Source organism: Alligator sinensis, unplaced genomic scaffold, assembly GCF_000455745.1.
Source record: "Alligator sinensis unplaced genomic scaffold, ASM45574v1 scaffold274_1, whole genome shotgun sequence".
Lineage (NCBI taxonomy): Eukaryota > Metazoa > Chordata > Crocodylia > Alligatoridae > Alligator > Alligator sinensis.
This window is the reverse complement of record NW_005842124.1, coordinates 1,226,873-1,249,982: the sequence shown is the minus strand read 5'-3', so window position 1 is coordinate 1,249,982 and position 23,110 is coordinate 1,226,873. Positions and strand designations below refer to the sequence as shown.

The window sequence follows — 23,110 nt, the reverse complement described above, 5'->3', positions numbered from 1 at the left end:
GTGCTGGGGTCAAGTAACCCCTGCCAGGTGCTTGTCTAATCTCCTTTTGAACACCTTCAAGGTAGGGGAAAGCACCACCTCCCTTGAAAGCCCATTCCATATTTTGGCAACCCTCACTGAAAGAAATTTCTTCCTGATGTCCAAACTAGATCTATTCTTCTCGAGTTTATGTCCATTATTTCTAGTAAACCCAAGGGGTGCCCTGGTAAACACAGTATCACCTATTCCCTGCTGGCCCCGCAATGAGTTTGCAGACAGCCACAAGATCACCTCTCAGCCTTCTCTTGTGAAGGCTGAAGAGATTCAGGTCCTTCAGTCTGTCTTCACAGGATCTTACCTGCAGGCCCTCAACCATATGAGTAGCCCGCCTCTGAACCCTTTCCAGGTTATCCGCATCCCTCTTGAAGTGCAGCACCCAAAACTGGATGCAGTACTCCAGCTGCGGCCTCACCAATGCCATATAGAGGGGAAGTATCACCTCCCTAAACCTGCTCATGATGCACCTACTAATGCAGGAAAGTGTCTGGAAAAATGTATAAAAAAAGAACAGAAAAAATTGGGGAACTGACCCTGTAGAGATAATGAATTTAAAGAACTCCAGTTACTGGAGAAGTAATCTGGCTTTTCATAAAATTATTTCTGCACAGGTTTGAGTTATCAGGCTTTTGAGAGATGAGTGAGAGGAAGAAAAGGTAGTGCAGGAGGAATGATAGAAGTGTTCTTCTAAAACAGACTTTAGACTTCACTTCAAGCTTCAAAAGCCCACATCAGCTAAATGTAGATAACAGCCTGATTGTTAAGGTAGTTGTCTGCAACATGAAATAGCCATTAGCTTAGAGAATGTGTTCCTCAGGTTACCAGGAGTAAAGTTACTGAAAAATTCCTATCAAAAGAACAAATTTAGTTGCAGTGATCTGAAACAGTCAGAAAAGATATAATAGAAATGCAACACATTTACCATTTTGCACAGGGAAGTGACTGCATGTTTGTTACTCCTCCATCAACTGGTACCACAACCTGTACATTAGATAGTGTACTGGGCATAGTCATAGACTCTGGGTTATATTTATAATCCACTCTAACATCAGTAGTGTTTGCATTGCATTTCCAGTAGGTAGCAAGATTCAAGGGAGTGGACTGGATGCCATTTGAAGATACCTTTAAGAAAGTAAAACATTTGTAACAATAAAGGATTCTTTACTTGCTGACAGAACTATGGAACCATGGTAGCAACAACAAAGTTATAAAGATTATATTTGAGGTGAAAATTAATAATCATTATTTATTACCCATCCTCCAATGCATCCAGAAAGCCTTGCTTAATTGCACCAAACTGATATATATTGCTTCATACCTAAAGGCAGCACTGTTGGGTTATTTGGAAAAATGACTGAAGGGAGGCCTTCAGAGGCTTTTATTTTATAATTTCTCTGGTTGTCCTTTGCTAATGTTAGCTCAGTCTTTTGTTTGTTTGTTTTCAATAGTTACCTCTCACAGTGCCCAAATCTCCTTCTCTCTTTGTCTTTTCCAGGACAAAATACTGGGGTCAGTTTAATGTCATCTTTTGCATTGTATACTTGAAGAAAAGTGCCTGGAGATGTCCTATTTTACCCTTACAAGCCATGTGACATCCTGAGCTAACCAACTAAGCGGCAGATAGCAAAGGATAATTAGCAATCACAGGACAGGTATTCAGCATAAGTTTAGAAGCAGTATTTTCCGATCACTAGAGGGTTGCATGTTGCTGCTTGTTTAGCTGAGTTCCCTGCACTCATGAGCAGCTCTCTGCACCCCTTCATTCCTTAAGCCCCTGACGTTCATTTAATGGTGAAAGGAGATGTACGTGGAAGCAGGTGCTATTTTGGGATCAGGGATCAAATCCCAATTATACCTTTTTATTTTTCAGTATTGGGGGAGCCCAAGATCGTGATCCCAGGCTCACCTGCACCAGCAAATTGAAAGCTGAGTGCCTGCAAGGATGCATGAGGGACTGACAATCAGTTGGTTGTGAGCACAGCCCTTGGCAGCTCTGGAACAGCTCCAGGTGCAGTTTGACATCTGGGGCTGGGAATGACAATCAACTGATTGGTCCTGGGCAGCCCCACAGTCTGGTTCAAGAGGATCCCTGATGGCTAGAAAATGTTATTTAGACATTTGCTTTTGGAAACTGGCTTGTAGGTAAAGTAGATATGCATTAGAATAATGGTCTAAGGGAATGGCAAGGGTTTATTGGTTTCTAAAAGCCTGTTTGTGACAAAGTGTCCTTCAAGACCCACTCTGTCTGAAGCCGGCAGACGCAGGCTGGGAAATCGAAGACGTACCACACTGTTCCATAACAGGGATAAGGGACTCTGCTGCGGTGGCCAGGTCACGGTGACCAGCTGCAGAGCCTTTGGGATTTCCAGTTTTGGTGGATAGACCAAATTAAGACACCAGTAAATAACCAAATAAAGATGTGTGCATGTGATGGGATTAGGAATCAAAAGAATATGCTGACAGAACAACTATGCTGACAGAACAGAACATGGGCAGTGTGACAACCACAGGAAAAACAATCAATGGTACCTACGAATGAAGAGTCATCAGAGGGGAGAAAGAATACAACAGGAGGAATTTCAGAGCAGCACAGGGTCCCTGATGGGGGACCCTGAGACCACCATGGACAGAGGGCACACCACCAACCCATCTCCATCTATCTCACGGGGGTGGGGGTGGGCCTCGGCCCTTGACCTCCAGCTTCTGACATCTGACATTCAAGAAAGAACCAGAGGGTGAAGTTTGCATACTGGCTAGACATACTCTGTGACAGCCCTAGGACTGGTAGATATAGAATCTCGGAGGGGGCTTATTTTGTCCGCCTTGCCTGCATTATTCTCATCTGCTATCACTGTGTATCAATAAAATGTGCCTGTTATTAAATGGGGAACAAGGTATCTGGGTTATAAATTCAGTGCCAACAACCTCCAGGACCCAGAGCCCTGGAATATCTAAAACCCAGACCTGCAACCCATCTCCCTACACCCCAACATTTTAAAATGCCTTGCCCTGCAGCCCCCACAGGGTGCAGAAAAGGCTGCTGGGTGTGAGGGTTGCCAGATTCCTATTGGGGAGACTCCAGTTTTGGTATTAGAACCAGAGCTGTCCTAGTCCTAATGCTGACCCATCTGATGCCAATAATCAGCTGATTGTCAGCACTGGGATGGGAGAATGATACATATTCACTTTATTACATCATATAAATGAGCAACAAAGATGATCCACACATTTCGTGGAGCATCTTTGTGGCTGGCTTGCCACCTTTAAGGCACCATAGATCAGCTGAATGTGTATCACTGCTACAATTTAAGGCATGAATGATACATTAATCACACCATGGCTAAGTACAGACATCAAAAAGCCTGAGGCTGGTTAGTCTGAACTGTACAGATTAAACCAATAAGCAAATGAACAGACATTCGCTTTTGATTCCAGAAGTGCAGCCACATGATTGCAGTGGCCCAGGCCAGAAGCTAGAGAGGAGGGGGTGCTCTAGAGCATGCCTCCATGCTTGTCTGGACTGGAGAGTTTGGGTCAAGGCTAGCCCACCCACCCCGTGAGGTGGGATTTGCAGGGGAGGTCCAAAGCATCCTGGAATGTTGGGGCACTGCAAAGTGACTTGAATCTGGAGGGGATCTGGGACAGAAGTTTAATAAACTGATTTAATCTAAATCAGCTAAGTATGATAACTACATCCATCCAGGTTTATCTTAAACTGGTTTTGGCCACTGTGAAAGAAGTTTATGTACACTGAGCTTCTGTTGTGTTACAGATCTGAACTTGTTTCTGGTCACTTATACTGGTTTGTGTGTAATTTCTGTCCCTAGCCCATAAGTGCAATGTGTGCCAGGAGCCTCAGACTCCAAACACATACTAATCTGCCTCTAATTCAGGGGGTCCCTGCAGTCCTACCCTCTAATCCTAATATTCAATTCCTTCCTTTACCTAGGGTTCTTTCCTCCATACTAGAATCTCCTAGTCTTGCACCTATCTGGCACTATGTGCCCTCCCATTCCAAGGGTTTTATAGGAGTGCACAGACCCTCCAAAATGAGGGTCCCCTATTCTTATCCTACCCATTCTTCCCCATGCTGGGGACTGTCTTTGCCCTGTATTCTTCTCAACACAAATTACTTTCTTCAAGATATTAAACTGTACTGGGAAGATGGGCACAGCTGAGACCACATGGGAACGGTTTTTTATGATGCATTAAAATCTGTACCTTTTTTGGATCTAAAAAATGCTATAGGAGTGATTGAAGTTGCTGAGTCGGTGGCAGGGACTCCAAGTGTCACTGACAGACTTTCTGATTTTTCCCATTTTTACTAGAATCCATAGGGGTTTGCCTACTGATGCTTAGAACAATTCTTAACATTTTAGAATTAATCAGATGCGACATTATCTTGTTTCAGACCAAAAGAAATGCAATCAAGCTCTCTGTAAGGCCTCGTTGTGAAGGCCCACAGAGGGCAAAGGGGACAATATGTAACCCTGTGCAAGTATCAAGTTTGGAGTAAGCAGAAGCAAACCAAAGTCCTTACGCCAGACAAGAGAGAGGAACATGATGGGCCCACATTCAGCAGGTCAACCCCCACAGTAAGGATACAGTCTGATGCATTCAGCTAGACCATGATGATCTATCTTTACATGAGCAAGTAAAACCAGCTCAGGTAGTTTCTAAAATTGAAATCAACAAAAGTTCTTTTAAAAATCCTCCAAAAAATAAAGAGATGTACCTGATATTTTAAAACATCCACATTATAATAGGAAGCAGATGGATTCTGCTCTGATAACTTCTTGAGGTAGAGAGTTATAGCTTGCATGTTCATCCAAAAATCTTTTGTACTGGAGTCGCTTTGTGATTGATCACTACATGTAAAAATGAAGGCAGGAATCAGAAAAACAAAATTAAATTTTCTTATTTTGGATGTCTTCGTTTAAAAGTGCACCCTTTATTTTTAACAGGCTTCTGAATACAAGAATAAGTGCTAATGTTCCAAAATAAAACATACTTGCACTTCTGAAATATGTAGGCAAACTAAATATTTGTAGTAGTCAATGAAAGTTCTCTCTTCTGGATTACAGTTGAGGGCCAGCACCATCATATTTAAGGCTGCAGCTGGGACTGCTTTCAATGGAATTTGTTTTTAATATAAAACAGCCTGCCCTATAGCGACACCGTGAGGGGAAAAGGGCCATGCTAAAATGTCTAAAATAATTTACTTATGAACACAAAAATGCCTTAATCATAAACCTGTGGTTACAAAATAGGATTGCTACACGGCTGAATCAAGGTCATTGGGAAGCTGTAACTGTGTTTTTTCATATCTCAATATATTTGGATTTCTTTTAAATGCAACCTTCTACTCTAAACTTTCTGGGTTTATAAAACTTTTTTTTTCAGATAATCACAGTACTGTAAATGTTTTTGCTTTTAAATCAAAGATATATACTCTCAAACATAATTCCACTGAAACAACTTCTGTCCTGGAACGTGTATGTAAAATAGGTATGTGCACAAATGCTTCAAGTTTTGAATTACTGGAGCACAAAAGAAATGGTTTTCCTTCTCAGGAATATTTTCTTCAAGACCAGTTTATTTTAACTTTCAAAAGTCTTACTGGACTTGGCATTAGCAAGTGCCTTTCATAGCATCAAGAACAACAAAGCTATAGTCTTTGTAAAATCACAAAGAATTATGTTGTAGCCTGTATTTCATGCTACTGCATAATGTGGGGAGGCAGTAAAAACCTTCATTCCCTTCCCTGGCCTACATAAAACATGTCTGCAACCACAGCACTTACACTCAGGGAAGCAAAGGTGTGCCTTTTGGGAATACCTTCTGAGAAAAAAAGTCTTGACTTAGATTTCCTCTGGCTCTAACAAACTGTCCAGCCAAGCTGTGGGAACCATAATATAGCCTTAAAAAGGTACAGCACAATGGGGGAGGTTGGATGCCTCACAAAGCTCGGAAGGGTAAGGCAAATATTTGTCACCACCATACCAAGGTGCAGAACTCATCTGCAACAGCTGTATGTACACCTGTGATATCCAAGTGGTAGTATCTGGTACATAGAATGCAAAAATAAATTCAATGGTAATACTTCTGATGTGAAATCTCAGACATGCTAGAAGAGTTAGACACAGACAATAAAATATACAAAAATGGACCTATAGTAGTATAGGTGCCTTTGTTGTACCTTAAACAAGCAAACTAAACCAGCAACCTCAACTTGCCACCTCCCAACCAAACACTTTCCTGTCCACAAAAGTTGGGTAAAACAGATAGCTCCTGCAATATGCTCTAAAAGAGCAAAACTGTTTATTTTTTTTTACTTTTAAATGTTACTGATGGCATTTATAACCAGGTATGCTGTTCATACAATGTAAACAGATTTATGTATTAGAAAATACTATTTTAATTTTTATAGTCTTTATAAAAACATTAAACTATAAAATCTGTGTAAAGAAACATCCAAAAGTTCATACAACTATATTCTTAAGCCAGCTTTTGCATTTTAGTTATTATATTCCTGTTATACAATTTCCACTGAGTATAATCTCTGCACTGCTGACAGTGAGGTCAAAGGAATAATGCTGACAAGAAGCTAAGGCACAACACAGGGCAATATACTAAGTCAAATTCATAGTAAAGAATAAACAGATCAGGAGTGGGCAAAATATGGCCCACAGACTGCCAGCTTCGTATGGGGCATAGCAGTGTGGAGCCGAGTGGCACGAGGGCCACGGCAGTCATGAGTACCTCAGTGAGGGCACTGTAGGGGCTAGTTTCCATGGAGACATGGCTAAAAGCCATGTGGGCAGGGCGCACAGCTGGGCAGGGAGCTGCATCTGGGGCTGGCCTCAGGGGCAGTGCCCTCATTGTGACTACTGCCTCTGCCACTGTCTCCACACTGTTCCACTCCATGCCACTGCACTCCACACTGAGCCAGCAGGCATTCTGCATCGACATCCTGGGATGAGATGCGAGCTGACAAGGGAGGGGCCTGCTCCAGCACCTCCTGCTTCCCCTGGCCGCTGCTTCCAAGTGCCTGGTAGCCTCAGGGCCCACCTCCTCCCTCTCCCACGTGCAGGCTGCTGGAGGGGATGGGCAAGGAGAAGCAGGAGGGAGGTTAAGTCCCCCCTTCACTTGGCAGGCTCAGTGGTGAAATGTGGCTGTCCCCTGCCCCTGCCTGCCCTCCTCGGCCTCCCTAGCCTCCTCTATATTGCTCACAGACCTCCTCTCCTCCTCGTGGACGCTGCGGGCCCCCGGCAAGACTCAGTGGTGGCTTCCAGCTCTGCCTCACCCCACACTGTCATAGCTCCAACATCCTGGCCCAGCCCCATATGCAGCTCCAGGCAACTATGTGGGCAGGGTGCGCAGGCAGACAGGGAGCTGCATTCGGGGTTGGAGTCAGGATTGTGGGGCAGTGATAATGCAGGGCAGAGCTGAGGTCCACTCCCTGCACAACCCTGGCCACAGAACCCATGCCCATAACGGGGGCATGAAGCCAGCAGATCATGGCTCTGACCCTGCCCTATGATCCCAGCCTCGCCTGCCTGTCCTACTCCTAAATGCTGTTGTCTGGGGCCCCACCCCACGTAGGGAGTTTTGATGCATTGTTCTGCATGCACATGCACTGGGAGGGTGGGGGGAGAAAGGGTGCTGATCTGGCCCATGACAGCTCACCAAAACAGCCTATGGGGCCCTTGGGTTCAAATAATTGCACACCCCTGAAATAGATGAACAGGGCAATAAAGAATTTAAAAAAGCAATGCAACATTTCACATTTTATCATCACGGTTACTATTAGATGAAAAAAAAATACAAAACCTGTATACAAGTTGTGCATTTGGTTGAATATGCTCTAGTTTGCTTGTGTTTTTTACCCTGAAGCAGAGTACAGCTGGAGATGGGTTGCTAGTGAATACTTTAATAATCCCACTTGGGAATGACACAGTCATATCACCAGTGATCTTCACAATACATCTAAAACAAAAAGGAGAGAACAGCAAAGTTTTAATATTTTTTTTTTAGATCACATTTCTGAATTTTATATTAAAAAGGCTAAAATACAAATTAATTTAAAATGAGGGTAAGGAGACACCATGACTTCATGCATTACTTCCTTTTACCTCTTGGAACATGCTTTTAAAATTGGATGAGGTTTTGATGGATTAAGCATACAGGAGTCTTACTGGACAGTTATGCTTGCCACCACAGAGAATGAGGTGCTTAGAGATGTTTGGGAGAATTTACATACAGAGCCTATTTGAATTATACCCAGGCAATGACTTGTACATTTCTACAAACATACCCTATTTTCAAAAGTTTACCACCACCCCACCACCTCCCAAAAGAAAGAAGAGGGGGAAAAAATAAAAATGATCAAATTGTTTTCTTAATATAACTCATTACATTCAAAACAATTAACTAACTTTGTGGGATCTGCTCCTTTAAAGTAGGCGTTAACAGATTCAGTAAGGGCTACTGCAACAGGCAAGGTGTCCTGGTTTCCAAGGCTGACAGGGCTGGGACCACGTGAAACACCTAGAATACATACAGTTTATAGACTTAATTTTCAAGAATCTTATCAGCTGAATTTTAAAATGGTTGGCTACATCTGTCATTTTCATAGCAGGTGACAAACACCAATTTCACAGTGAAGTCTATTCTTTCACTCTATACATGAAAAACATTTAAAATCAGAATACGCTACAATTAAAGCATTAAACAAGTCAGCAGCCTGAGAAAATGTCAGCGACATTTTGAAGTGGACAGACAACAGGTAGTATGTATTGCACAATACAAGATAAACGGGAACATTGCATTAAAAGGGCCAGTGATGCAACTGAAGTTAACAGATCACAAAGGAAATCTGACATAAGGCTGTACATATAAAACAAACTCTCTACTGCATGCTTACAATATGAACAAAATGTCTGATAAAAAGGCTCCCATGGCTTTCTCTGAATCCAGTTCTAGTGTGTATAAATTTTGCAAACAGAGTAGTCTTTTTTACACAAATTAACAACTAAACAACTTTAACAAATTCTCCACCAGTATCAAGCATTAAACCACTTTTCACTTGTGACTATCAGAGATAAATCTTTATGCTGAGATTTTCATGTCTATCTGGCAAGGAATCTAGGTATGTCTCAGAGTGACAAAGGAATATGCAGCGCTTCACAAGAAAGTCATTAATTTTATATGGAAAATATTTAGCAAGGTCTTCAGCCAGCTTCAAGCTTGTGCAAAACATTTACATGCACCATATTCCACTTCCCAACCCCCAATCAATTTGGACCTTGTAGAGTTAAGGTATGCTGGCTTAGCCAAGTGACACAATTTTGGCCATACACGATGGCCAGGGATTGAAGGGTACTTACACCTTTATCACAGGAAAATAAGTATCCAGTTACTGAAAGAGTAACATCCATAATACTTTAAGAGTGTGGACAACATACATTAGGAGCCTTTTCAAAAAGGGAAAATATAGTTAAACTGCTCCAACTTTAACACCAGATGAAGCAGTGAAGTTGGAGTGGTGTTGTTACCTTTGTATTGTCAGCCACTATATCCACTTAGAAAGTAAAAGCTGTTGCTGTTTTCAAATGTTCCCCTTCTGAAACTGCTCCAAATATGTGCATCCACATCCTCAGCTTTACCCCTTGTTACTAGGGCAAGAGCACAGTAGAAAATGTTTTATTGTTCTCCTCTTCTGTAATCATTAAGCCTCCTTGTCTCTTTCATACAAAGCATATTTATCACAAAGGAGACAGAGCCTTTTACAATAAATTAATCTTCCTCACTGAGGGAATCAGTTGCAGAGATGGAATAAATAGTTTTAGTATGCACGAGCAGAAATAAATTGCACATGCACGTGGGGTATTGAATTTCAGTATATGTGGGAGTGTTAGGCTGGATTCTGAATACATGACAAGCATACATTAAAATCAATATGCATTGAAAAAGAAAGTTGCTGAGGGAGAGGGGCATTATTCTGCTTTGAGGAGATAGCCCACAAGACAGCCTCATTATTGTACATTTGGAAGAGGTTCAGGAACTTATATTTCAGGGCACCTACTCATGTTTCAGAGGCTCAATCTATTTTTGATGTCATCAGAATTTTCAACAAGGACCTTTCTTGAAAATAGATTTCAAAGATGCTTGATTTGTACAATGATACAAAAACAAAGGGGATAGAAGCAATGACAACTACAAGGGTTGAACATTGTTGGAAAAATTGTCACTCGCATCATGTTCCCCAAGTGGCAATCTCCAGGTGAAAGAATCTATCCTGAAAGTCGATGCGGTTTTCCTTCAGGACACTCCATCACTGATGTGGTATTTTTAGTCAAGCAAGCAACTGCAAGAGAACTGTAGAGAAAAACAAATACCACTGTACATAGCCTTCATTGATCTGATGAACGCTTTCAATATTGTCAACAGATAAGGCCTTTTTATTGTTCTGAAGAAACTGGGTGGTCTCCTCAAACTGCTGAACATCATTTGCTCATTACATCAAGGAATGAAAGCAACTGTAGCGTATGAAAACAAGAATCAGACACCTTTGACATCAACAATGGTGTGAAACAGGGGAGTGTCTTAGACCCTATGCTTTTTATCATCTACTTTTCATTCATGTATTAAAAAATAGCAATGATGGTATTTGTTTTTGAACCAGATTAGATGGAGGCTCGATCAATGGTGCAATGTTTAGAGCAAAAATCAAGGTGAAAACTGGAACTGAGGGACTTCCTGTTTGCAAATGACAGCCTTGGTTGCCCATGGTGAATCTTCCCTGCAAAATTTCTTGGGCAGATTTTCTGAGTCACATAAGAGGTCTGGGGTGGCAATGAGTCAAGACAACTTTGATCATGTACCAAAGGGTAGGAGAAGCAATGCCTGACTTCATTCTGGAGGATAAATCTCTTGGTGTCATTGACAGTTTTTGTTACTTGTGTTCTATGATCAATAGGAATCTTGACCTTCAGACTGAACTAACAGAATTGGTAAAGCAGCTAAGAATTTTGGGCTATTACAGAAATGTGCATAGAATAAAAGCAAATTATCAACTAAGGCGAAGATGCAAATCTACAGGATTTATGTACTGTCATCCCTGCTTTATGGTTCAGAAATGTGGATTACAGGAACAAGAAACTGAACAGCTTCCACATGAGATGTCTGCATAAGATCCTGAAAATAAAGTGGGAAGACAGAATACCAAACACAGAAGTACTGAAGCACGCAGGGCTGACACACTATAAAAAAAAAAAAAGGAGGTTACGATGGATCGGTCATGTCAGGAGAATGAGAGGAGACTGTATCCCCAAAAATACGTTGTACAGTGAGATTCGAGACAGCTTTAGAAAACAGGGTCACCTCCTATGGCGGTACCACAATGTGTGCAAAAATGCTATGAAGTCATTCAACATCAGTGTAGAAAGCTGGGAGGAGTGAGCAGAATCCCAGTCTGGAGGGAACATCTGGCACTGGGTGCAGCTCAACATGAAGCAGCTTTGATCCAGAGGATAGAAGCAAGACAAGAAAGAAGAAAGCAGTGTGTTGTAATCTTGGACTCCAACTCAGACAACATATGGATCTGTGAAACTTATAACATGCTGTGTCATTCTTGAATTGCAATTGTTAGCCACAAATGGTTTAATCAGGTATCTAACTAGACCTCTTACGTGTGCACCAGAGGATTGACAGCTGTCAATACACAGCAACATTATTTCTCACATTTAGGTCTTATTGAGATATATGTTTTGGGAGGTTAAGGAAAAAGAAGAGCAGAAGTCTCAGAATAGCATTCTACGAAGAGAGAGGCCTCAGAAAGGTTAATTAAGGTTACATGGGTACTCCTACCCTGCAGGTCTTATCTGAGGATAAAATTATTAATACCCCTCTCAAAAAATTCAACACAAAGAGAGTGAGATCATTAACATAATGCATTAATTATGAGACAGAGATAGCTAGGAAGGAAAGACTTATTGAATCTCAACCTGAAAAAAGGGCTCAGTTCCAATTAGGGACAGCAGTGGAGGTAGTTTTAATTTTGGCTAAATTGTTTTGTGGAAGGGCAACAAATAATAGCAGCTTGTAAAAGTAACAGCATGATTTTTTTATTTGAGTATTCAGATACTTCTGAGTTCTTATTTGCATTTCACATATACACAAAGAAATGGTTTCAAAGTACCTGCTTTGTACGTTCTATCATTTTAAAAGTTCAAGATAAAAAAATAGCAAAGGGATGAGCCACAATTGGGAAGATAAGTCCTATGGTCTTCAGTTTAAAATTAAATAAACCCCAAAAAACAAATGGTTATATTATTGGTACAACATACAACTTGTGATGCAGTTTTGCTTTAAACCTACTATGTAGTTGCTGAATGAAATTATGTCAAAACTGAAAAGTCATTAGGCATATTTAAATTTATTTTGTTTATCTTTTATAAGTCATTGCATTTTAATCGATTTTATTGTTACATATTCTGCTTAAATACTTTAAAATTCCAGTTAACACTTTCATTATTGCTTGAGATGTTTTGTTTTCTTGCAATATTGTTTCATCTTCCATTACATTTAAATTAAAAAACTGCAAGAAAACAAATCATCTCAAGCAATGCGGAAGCCTTGGGCCTGGAGACCCTGGGGTCCAGATGCCCCCTAGTCTCATTTGTTCCTAGCCAAAAAAACTGAGGAGGAAGCCAAGGGGAAAGTACAAACACAGTCCCGCATTACCACAGAATTCTGCAGTCAAGTCTCCTGCACAGAGGAATCTTGCAATGATCAGTCTGCCCAGAATAATGGACAGCACTCAGCCTGGAAAACCACCTGCTTGATCATGGTATCACCTCTGCCATAAAAGTACAGTCCAAAGTCAAAGACTCATAAGTTACCACACAGTTCACTTGGCTGGGCTCCACTAGAGTCAACAGCATTTCAAATCATGGTGAGCCACGATACTGCATACCCAGAATCCCTCTGTCATACTCTCTCTCAGCTTGGTACATATGATTATTTGGTCCCACCCTCAATGGTGACCCCACAGGTCAGCACTGCTCAGTGTGTGTATATTCCAGATACCACCCACAAAGGATCTACATGCTAATTAGCCACCACTCGTGCCTGGAACCAGGTGTTCTTGTCACAAGTCCTGGGATGCTCCAAAAATTTGTGTGCAGAGGTGGCCCAGGGGAAACCGGTATGGTCTCACCTCATGGAGGTCAGGGCCACACTAAATCATCTGCATTACGCTGAGATAGGAGTTAGCAGAGATTCTGGGTATGCAATTTCATGGCTCACCTTGACTTGAAAAAGAGTCAGCAGTGAAAGGGACTGCTTTTAATGGGCACTACCATTATATAAGATATACATAAGATGGGCTGCACTGACCTATCCTTGTAGTAGGTTAGAAAACAGCATCTTTGCCTAATGTAGGCCATGTGTTTTATAGTCATGCCCAGTTTTAGCTGAATTTAATCAACTTCACAGTTGGTTTCCATTACTGAGCATATGTGGCTTTTGGCAACAGTTTAATGGTAGACAATGTATTTAGCGAGATTTCCTTGTATGTGATAAGATGAGGGGTCTTTCCCCCCATGCCAATTGGGGGGGAGGGGAACCTAATCTTGGAATTGAGTAAATTAAGTAATTAGGTATAACTACTTCTACAAACTCCCACAGAACAATGTTTGTTGTATTTAGGCTTAATTTAGAATACTGAACTTTAAAGTGTATCCTAAGTAAAAATATCACTTGGGATACTTGGAATATCCCTTTCTGTTAGGGAAATATTAAGTTGGCAATGATGACAAAATCAGAGCCTGATTTTCTTATCACCATTTATGCTTCTATTTGATTCACTGACTTCATTTGACTTAGAAAAGAAAGACACTAGTCAATTGTACTTGTTGCCTTTCTTTGCAGAAAGTTGTAATTATGGGGTGGCAAATGAACCAGCAGAATATTTAAATCATTATAAATCACTTAAGAGCAATTTTCATTAAAATAATTCTGTAGCTAAAGGAAAAAAAACCACATTTAACTCAGTTTCTTTGTACGATTAAACAAAATTACATTTGACCAACTCAGCTGAATCAAAAGCTATTTCAGTATCAAGCAGAGTTATAAATACACATGGTACATACCAAGCATGCGTTTTAATTTTAAAAATGTTCACAGATGGATCTGTCACATTGTTAAGGATCTACCAAGCTCAATAGTTTTGACAGGGGATCTGATCAGTGGACCAGATCATTCAGGAAAACTGCAAGAAAACTCAAATGAACTTAATACGGAATAACCAGGTTGCTTTGTAATAGACTGGTTGATTTAAGCTCTGATGAATTGATGTTTATATTTTTTCTAAAAGAAAAATGTTACAAATATTAAGGTCTGTAAGGACATCACTTTAACTAAAATAAGTTACTTACCAACTGTGGGTGTATTTGCCGCGCTTAGTGAAGCAGATGAAGATATTGAGGACACACTCTCAGCACGTGCCAAAGGGGCGGTAGGTGGTGGACTGGACTTAGAGGTCAATGGTGGACTGAATGGCCTAGGCTTAACATTAAGTATAATGATATAATTACAGAGCTGTATGGGATACTAAGTGGACGAACAACAAATTTAGAAAAGATCTCTTCATCTGACTCATTCCCCAACTAATGAATTCCTTCCTCCATATTTATATCTAGTGCTTCATGTACCCTGATTTTCTATAAAAAAAAACAATTTTAACCATTTTGCCTGGGAAGAAATTCCACAATGTAGTAGGATTTATGATTCAAGATTTTTCCTTAATACTATCTTTAATGTATCAGCATGAGGTTTTGCTTTGTTATGGTACAGCCTGAAGTAATCCTGTATGAGGCTGAGCTATATGTCACAGAAGTCCAACTTTGGTTCTCCCATCTGAGCCAATGTTCCTGTGCACAGGAACACTTTCCAGGATTGGCTACTTTTAAGAATGGAAACAGAAGGTTGGTCACATTAAAAAACTCATCTGTTGCTTTATATGAAGATGCTGAAGTGAACTATGAAAGGCTGAATCTAAGATAGTACAACATTCCTTGTATCCTGCCTTGCACCCCTGATGCAAACTAACTGATGCTATGTAAGTGTGGTTATATACTCAAGACTGATGAATAAAGAAGAATTGGATTAAATCTCAATAATACTCAGCTACATTATTAGTAATACAAACAAGGGAGAAACAACTTGTTCAAATGTCTGTATCAGTTTCTCCATTCAGTGATAAAAAACTCTGGAATCTTTTGACTTAACCTGAGAAGTAGCTAACAAAGAACATCTTTGAACTTTCCAAAATCTCTATTCAGATCATGTAAAAAACTGTATTACTAAATACCATGTTTACTCAAAATATAAGATAAGGGTTTATGCCACAATCAGTATGGGGAAAATTGCCCCCCAACTTCTTCCCCCTTTGACCTCTCCCCTGTTCTTAATGTCAGACCATGGTCTCTTGGAGCACATGAAAGTGCGGGGCAAATATGAAAACAGTGACTTTGAAATAAACATACCTGTAGCATTTTGCATATAGTACCCATAGACTTAGTTCATTCAAAATTGATGCATTTTACCTTTGTCTGAAGCTGCTGTAAGTTTTAGCACAAGTACTCCATATGCACACTTTCAAGCAGCACTTTTGTACCCACTTATATATACTATGCATGATATTAATCCAAAGCCAAAAGATGCATACATTTACTATGTAGTTCACTGGGCTAGGCCCCAGCAGTCAACAGCATTTCCAGCCATGGTGACCCCACAGCTCAGCACTGCTCAACATGTGTGCGCTCTCCAGAACCCCCCTACGAAGAATCCATGTGCTAATTAACCCTCACTCATGAATGGAACCAGGTGTTCATCATGAACCTTGGAATCCTCAAAAAATTGATATGCAGTTGAGACTCAGGACAACTTGGTCCAGCTTCACCTCATGCAGGGTGGGACCACACTAGACATATCAGACAGGCTGAGAGAGGGAGCAAGAGGATTCTGGATGAACTGTTTGGGGCCCTGTTTGGTGATGTTTGCCAGACATTTAAAGCTGGTGAAGAAACAGGAATCTTGTAAAATGGGAAAGAATTCCCATAGCTTAGCTATGGGAGTGAAGAGGAAGTAAAAATGTAAGCAATGATGCACCATGACTAAAAGAGTGCTGAAGGAGACTGTTCTCAATAGGCATTACCATATATCTTATTCAGATGGGCTGTACTTACCTATCTTTGTGGTAGGTTCCCATCATTGTTTGCTCCATATGGTCCATGTGTTTTACAGTTATGCTCAGTGTTGGTTGCATTTAATCAACTTTATAGTTGGTTTACATTACTGAGCACATCCTGCTTTTGGCATTAGTTTAATGATAAGCAATGTAGTTAATGAGGTTTCCTTGTATGCAAATATAAGATGGGGGAACAACACCTTGTCTTGTATTTGAATAAATATGGTATTTGTCTCATTACTTATTTATAGGTGGAGCCATAAAAAAACAGTTGAAGAGTAGAAGCATGATTTTGGACAACGTGTATGGGCAATTCATCTTTCCGTTTCTTTTTCCGTACAACACCAAGGACAAAGCAGTGGTACAAATCTACTCTAACTTGTCTGTCTGTTTCAAGGACAGAACCAGCAACTATCCATTTGATATCTCCTACTCTGTGACATCATAAGACAGCTTCCCTTTCACAACAAGACTAAGTTAACTATAATAGGGTAAATACAGGTTTCCCTTGCTTTATGGTGTATATGTGGTCCTGGAAAATGGCATATAACTTGAATTCGCATAAAGGGAACCCACTTTACAACATAACAAATAGGGATACGTTTCAAGACCTTGACTGTACTGACCCCCAGACCCATTTCTACCACTTTTATAAGACAATTTTTGTACTCAACAACAGCAGAGGGGAGTAGGGAATAAGCTAGCAGGACGCTTAGAAGCCATAACGGGGGTGGCAACTACAGAAACATGTGTTGCAGACAATGAGCAAGGAGCACAGATCCACACAGGGAACTATATTTTGGTGCACATCACTCCCACAATGCACTGCACAAAGCAGCTGACTGAAGGCTTCCACCACACTGATCACGTAAGAGTGAATTTAACTCACATATAACGAATCTTTGGTATAAAAAGGGTCATCGCATAAGAGCGAATTCATACATAGAGAACCCGCATAAAGCAAGGGAAACCCGTAAGTGATATAGTTCCAGTTGACTGACACTTTGAGAAATAAATTATATAATTAAACAAAAAACTAGAATTCAATACATACTATTTCATTAATTCCACTAAGTTTCCCTGTAGCCAGCTTTGGTCTGGAAGCAGGCCTTGGAGGTGGTACAATGGTTCCTACAGAAAGAGGAGTTGTTGGTCTTGCTGTAAGAAAATAATTTGAAGCAAATTACAATTGATGCACTGAAAATAAATGTAATTTCATTTGAATGGAATCATAAGTGTTAAGTTTCTAGTAATTGTCAAATGTCATTTTGCAGGAATTCATAATTATAAAAAAAATACTGAGGCCTTAAAGCGTAGTTCCATGGTACTCTGAAAAGTGATTCTAAAACAGCATTATGAGGCTTCTATGCTTATTATTCCTTAATCATTCTAAGTAAAATATCCTCAGTTTTGAGGATAAAAAGATATAGCCTCCACCCCTGTAGAAGTCTGCCTTCTACTTCTTGCATCTCTCCCCTGTAATAAGACCGTAGGCCATTTTTAACCCATGAGGCCAGCTCTACAGTTCTATTATCAACAAATCAGGCCATCTGAAAACATGAAAACTCCACTGATTTCAGTGGGTTTTGCACAGTGAAAATAAATTATTAGACTTCAGTAAATAATTCTATTGCTGTGCAAAAAAGCATGCAACTCAGCAGGACTACCACTAAAGAAAAAAACCACCTCCAAAATGAGCACCTAGAATTTTGAATACATGCCAGGGTGGCACAAAGCCTCAATAAGAAGATGCTATTTTTACAAGCCACTTTTTTGAGTATAATTGCAGTTGAGAATAGCCATTACAAGTCATCCAGTGAGTATGCTGGATCCAAATTGTGCTTAAAAAAACAAAACAAAAAAAGCCTTATGCACAATTACATGATGGAAAGGCACTGCAGTATATCCCATTCTCAGCCCCAAAAGCCTTTTAGACATGCTTGAAGCAGAAGAAGTGTCACTCAAAAGTTATATTCAAAGTAGGGTTTTCAAAAGCAGTCAGTCTTTTTCAAGTCAATGGCAGGTTTATCACTGCTTTGGGATGAAAGAAGAGTCAATGACATACATATTTGATAATCCCATCTAAATTAGTAACACCAATGCCAAAAGTAAACAAAGGAGAGACTACAGTTACCTATCAGTCCTTTAAATTCACTGTCATGCTTACTAGAAGCATAACATTAAGCTCAGAGATTGTTGCAGTGTCACAGGTACCCAATGAAAAGATGGAACCTTTTTAACAAGTATTAGCTTGTGTCACAGTCCCCCTTCAAAATTAGCTTTATTAAACATCGAAAAGATAAATATAGATTTTAATCTTTTTGTCCTAAAATGATTATACAAAAGACACTTAAAACACAATTTTTACAATTCTGAAATTTTCTTTTTCCTGAAATGTGATTACTAACTGCTTCTGACATCCCACAAAATATTTCATTCAGTGCTTTTTAAAAAGCAGTTATACACGATCAAGAAAAATCAACCCCACTAGGGTTGAATACTTATTTATATATCCTGACTGATTTGGGAGACTTGGTACTAAAATGCTGGTAAGATTTAGTATATTTTAGATGAGAAGATGAATTAATTTTGTGTCAGGTGAGCAATAATGAGGAAGAGAAGGCAACTTAAAGTCCGCTTCCTGGAGTCAGTTATTAGGAAACAGCAATACACAATGCATGCTTGCCATACCCTTATATATATGAACACAAGCAGGGACTAAACTATAGTCCAGTGGTACTGATGATGTAGAAGAAATTTCAGCAATATTGCCAGTTTCTTCAATGAATAATTTTTCATGGCATGTAAAATTATTGTAAAGGTCACTTTGATCCTCAGAGGCAGAGCTGTTGGAAGAATTCCCAAGCAAAGAAGGAGAAGCAATGCAGATACTGTCAGGTTTAAAATGCAATCTCTGAGGCTTCTTCTGGCCTGCACTTGTGGGCTTAATATGAAGAAGTTCATCAGTAAAAGGAATCCACTGACTTTGAGACCATGAAACAAGAGACATATTATCTGTGCTCCCTGATGGTGCTGTGATCACATCAAATTTGCATAGCATGCTAGTGGTAAAGTCTGGTGATGATAGGCTTCTAGACCCAGAATTTTTCTGGTTTCCAAGAAAAGATTCAGATATTCTACACCCAGGCAAATCAATGATAGATGATGATGATGACGAGTAGGAGTTCCTATTTTGTTCTTTTAATGTAGCTGAAGGAAAAGGGAAAAATTGAAAGCTAGAAGCATGATGAAATTATATAAATGCAAATACAAATCTCCCCACGTGAGAAATAACTGCTCTAATACACCTCCAAAGATGCATCACCTGCAATGTAAGAAATAAAGCAATTCCATAATGTTTGAGTGCTTCATTTAATTATAATGCCTGGACTAGTTTTTATACCCTTTATATTATTCAGTGGAAATTCTTGACTGCTTTAAAAAAAAATCTCTTTTGATCTTTTCAACTCACCTTCACCTTGCTCACTAGCGCTCCCCTCCTCCCACTTGCTCTACATTTTGTATTTAAATTCTTTTTTTTTTTAGTACCCCAGCTCTCTAAGTCCAATCACAGCATCTGACAAAGTAGGCTGTCACCTATGAAAGCTTATGCCTCTCTGAATGAGTTAATCTCTAAGGGCGTTTATACATGTGGTCCAGGAGGTTGGGGGGGAGGGGGGGAGGTGATTTAATTAGAGCAGCTCTAGAGCTTTAGTTAAAGTGCCACTCCCCCCCCCCCCCACCACCACTTTTCACTGTGGTAATTACCACGCTCCAGCCGAGTCTGCTCTGATGCACTGTAACTATAGCGCATTGGAGCAGCCTCGATTTGCATGTACAGGCAGTCCTCGGACTTACAACACAATTGGTTCCTGAAAACCACGTCTTAAGTCGAAACATTGCAACTCAGAACCAATTTGCTCTTAAGAAACAAGGTTATAAATGGGGGATTTGTTCCTGAACCAAGGCCCGATATACTATTTTTACCAAAAATACCCTAGAATCTTGTACTTGATCAATTATAGATGAGTAATATAGCTACATTAATGTACTTATATTGTAAATAGCAATCATATTGTTTTAGAAGGACTTCTTTGAGGTCTCTTTGCTGGACTTTTTGAAAGGCTCTTGCTTGGACTTTTTGAAGGGTTCTTGGCTGGAGTCTTCTCAGGAGTCTTGGTTGCAGATTTTTCTGGAGTCTTGTCTGCTTTCTAAAAGAAAATGTCCAAGGCAGTTTGGACAGATGTTCTCCAGGGAGATGAGCACGCAGCAAACTTCTTCAGTGGCATGGCGTCGCATCGGATCAAGCATTGTAAAGTCAAAACTGATGTCATAAAGTTGAAACAGGGTGTCAATTTATAAATGTTGTAAGTGTGAAACGTTGTATGTCAAGGACTGCCTGTATAGGCACCCTATGGTACCACCCTGTCTTGTCTTCTGCCTGATTATGTTAAAAAATATAATAAAAAATGACAAGGTTAAGATGTAGTTCACTACCTTTCTCCTTGTAATACCTTTTTTGTCAGTTGCTTTCAATTTTTTCTTCTTTCCTCTAATCAATCACCATCTACTGAATGGTCTTTGGTATCTTTTTTTTTCTTCTTCCTTCATTCAGCTCCTTAATATCTATCTCATTTCCTACATCAAATTCATTACTTCTTCCCATTTATTTTCTGTTTGCAATTTCTTCTCTCATGTCATTCCAAAATTTCTCACCCTACCTCCCATCAACTTACCCCATCAAGAACTTCCCCTGCCTTATCCTTCCATATAACAACTTTCATATCCTTAACCTCATCCTCACCCACTTGGACATATAGCTTAGAAAGCTCATCAGACACCAAACTTCCCCACTCAAAAACAAATATACATGATGACATTCTCCCTAGACTGCTGAGGCATCTCCATTGATTGTTTGAGGTTAGCTTAGCTTGCATTATACCCTGAACCAAACAGTGTAGCCACATTCATACAACATTATAGAAGGGCTAATCAGTGTAGCTCAGAATTGATGCTAATTAGCTTGAAGGTGGCTACCCTACTTCCAGTACAGGAAGTAGGACGTAGGGACCCATGGCACATATTTGAGAGAATGGTGGTAAAGCATCTGTAGTGCAAACCTGCCTTCAGTTCATATTAGGCAATTTCTCATTGCAGCCATAACAAGGTACATCTTTTAAGATAAAATCTTAGATTCTGTAGAGTGTATAATGCTCCCAGGAAAGTTGTTTATTAACCATGGTTGGGTGGATTTTTCCAAACCCTGATATATATATACAGACTTAACAAGTCTTATTTTTCCTGATAAATACTTTACACATAGTTTTTATGTACACACACACACACACACACACCCCTGCAGACTTTTAAAATACACTTTGGAAGAAATAGAAAAGAGAAAAAAGTACAGAAAAGAAGCAGTTTTACAATACAAATAACTAGACAAAATAATCTGTCATTTCTTAAGATAGCTATGTTAATTTCAAGTTCCACTACAGTAAAGTTATTTACTGGATAACCAAAGATTACTTCTAAACTGCTCTGATTACCATTAACTCAAAGGCTTTAGCAGTTAAGTCACATTCAATTAAATTAACACTGAACTGCAAAATATTGCCCAAAAGAAATGTTTTAAGCTATGATATAAAGAAAAGAGTCATCATATGGTGACTTTTTAGACCTTGAGATGTCTCTCTCAAATGATAAGAAAAATAAACAATCTACATTCTATGGATGTCTGTATGTGTGCGTGCATGAGTGCTTGCATGCACACACAGAATATTCATAATTAGGCTTGGGAGAATTAGATTTTTAAAAAAAATAACTGTGACATAATTATCCATGTTTCTTTTTAAGCATTTATTTAGATTTTTATTGATTTAAGTTTTCAAGATCAGGCAGTTTTAACCACCTACTGTGACAAACATAACTACTGTAGGACTACCCTTAGCTAAGCAGCAGAGCTGCCATCAACCTCGACTCCAGTCGCCCATAGCTCCCTCATCCACTTTGTCACTTGCTCTTCCTTTGTTTCCAGTACCCTGGGCTTTCTGGGAGTTGCAGTCCAAGATACAGTCAGTAGTTCTGTAGGACTGCTCCCATTGTCATCACTTACTTCATCAGCCATAATTTTTCTTACATCCTGTTTTGATTATTAACGATGGAAATAGTTTTTTGTTGGCCTGAGAGTGTGAGGTGAAACTGACACTCAAACATTTACAAATAAAAAATGAATCCTGCCAAGCCTATAATCTATATAGATAACTTTTATTAGTAGAAATTTTGGGGGTGAAATTTTTAAAAGCTTTTAACATTGGCTTAACTTGGCTTTTATTGAAGTTAAACTAAAATTCATGCTGATTTGGAGGAAGTAGAGTCATATCAAAGTTGAGTGTTTTTGAAAAATCCTATCTACAGTGCCTAACTACAGATGTCCTTTCAAAAGCGATGCAGACTCTCAAAGCAATATATATCAGTAACCTTCAGTGAAATATGGGGTACATCTATCTACATAATACAACACAATGCTATGCAGACATACCTGAAATAGCTCTAAACATGCTGGCTTGAGTACTAGAAGCAGTAAGGCTGTGTCAGCACATGCCTCTGCTTGAACTAACGAACCCTACTAAGAAGCTTGGGCAAAGTGCAATGCTAATGTAGCTATAATGCTTCCAACACCCAAATGAGCTTGCTCAGAGTTATGCTGAGCATCTTCGATACAGCACTGCATTGTGCTCTGCAGACATACACTCAAGCAATGGATAGGAGTTCATTTCTAAAAGACTGACTGACAAGTAATTATTTTGCAGAAGTCTA

The 23,110-nt window shown here is 39.7% G+C and overlaps 1 protein-coding gene and 1 non-coding gene across 3 annotated transcripts in view; both read right to left on the bottom strand.

Annotated features, from left to right (window-relative positions):
* FCHO2 (FCH domain only 2) overlaps nt 1-23,110 on the bottom strand; it is a 181,262-nt gene that overhangs the window by 6,128 nt on the left and 152,024 nt on the right. Inside the window, exons 18-24 of one of the 2 annotated variants that reach the window (XM_025205668.1) lie at nt 18,983-19,501; nt 17,346-17,449; nt 14,478-14,607; nt 8,475-8,586; nt 7,870-8,025; nt 4,772-4,904; nt 959-1,158 (exon numbers count right to left, since the gene is read on the bottom strand). In XM_025205668.1, the coding sequence (XP_025061453.1) occupies nt 959-1,158; nt 4,772-4,904; nt 7,870-8,025; nt 8,475-8,586; nt 14,478-14,607; nt 17,346-17,449; nt 18,983-19,501 (1,354 nt within the window). The remainder of the gene's footprint in view (nt 1-958; nt 1,159-4,771; nt 4,905-7,869; nt 8,026-8,474; nt 8,587-14,477; nt 14,608-17,345; nt 17,450-18,982; nt 19,502-23,110) is intronic. The other variant, XM_025205669.1, reaches the window with a different exon arrangement.
* On the bottom strand, nt 12,752-12,913 carry LOC112550492. The gene has a single exon (XR_003094374.1). It is a non-coding gene; the product is annotated as a U1 spliceosomal RNA (small nuclear RNA).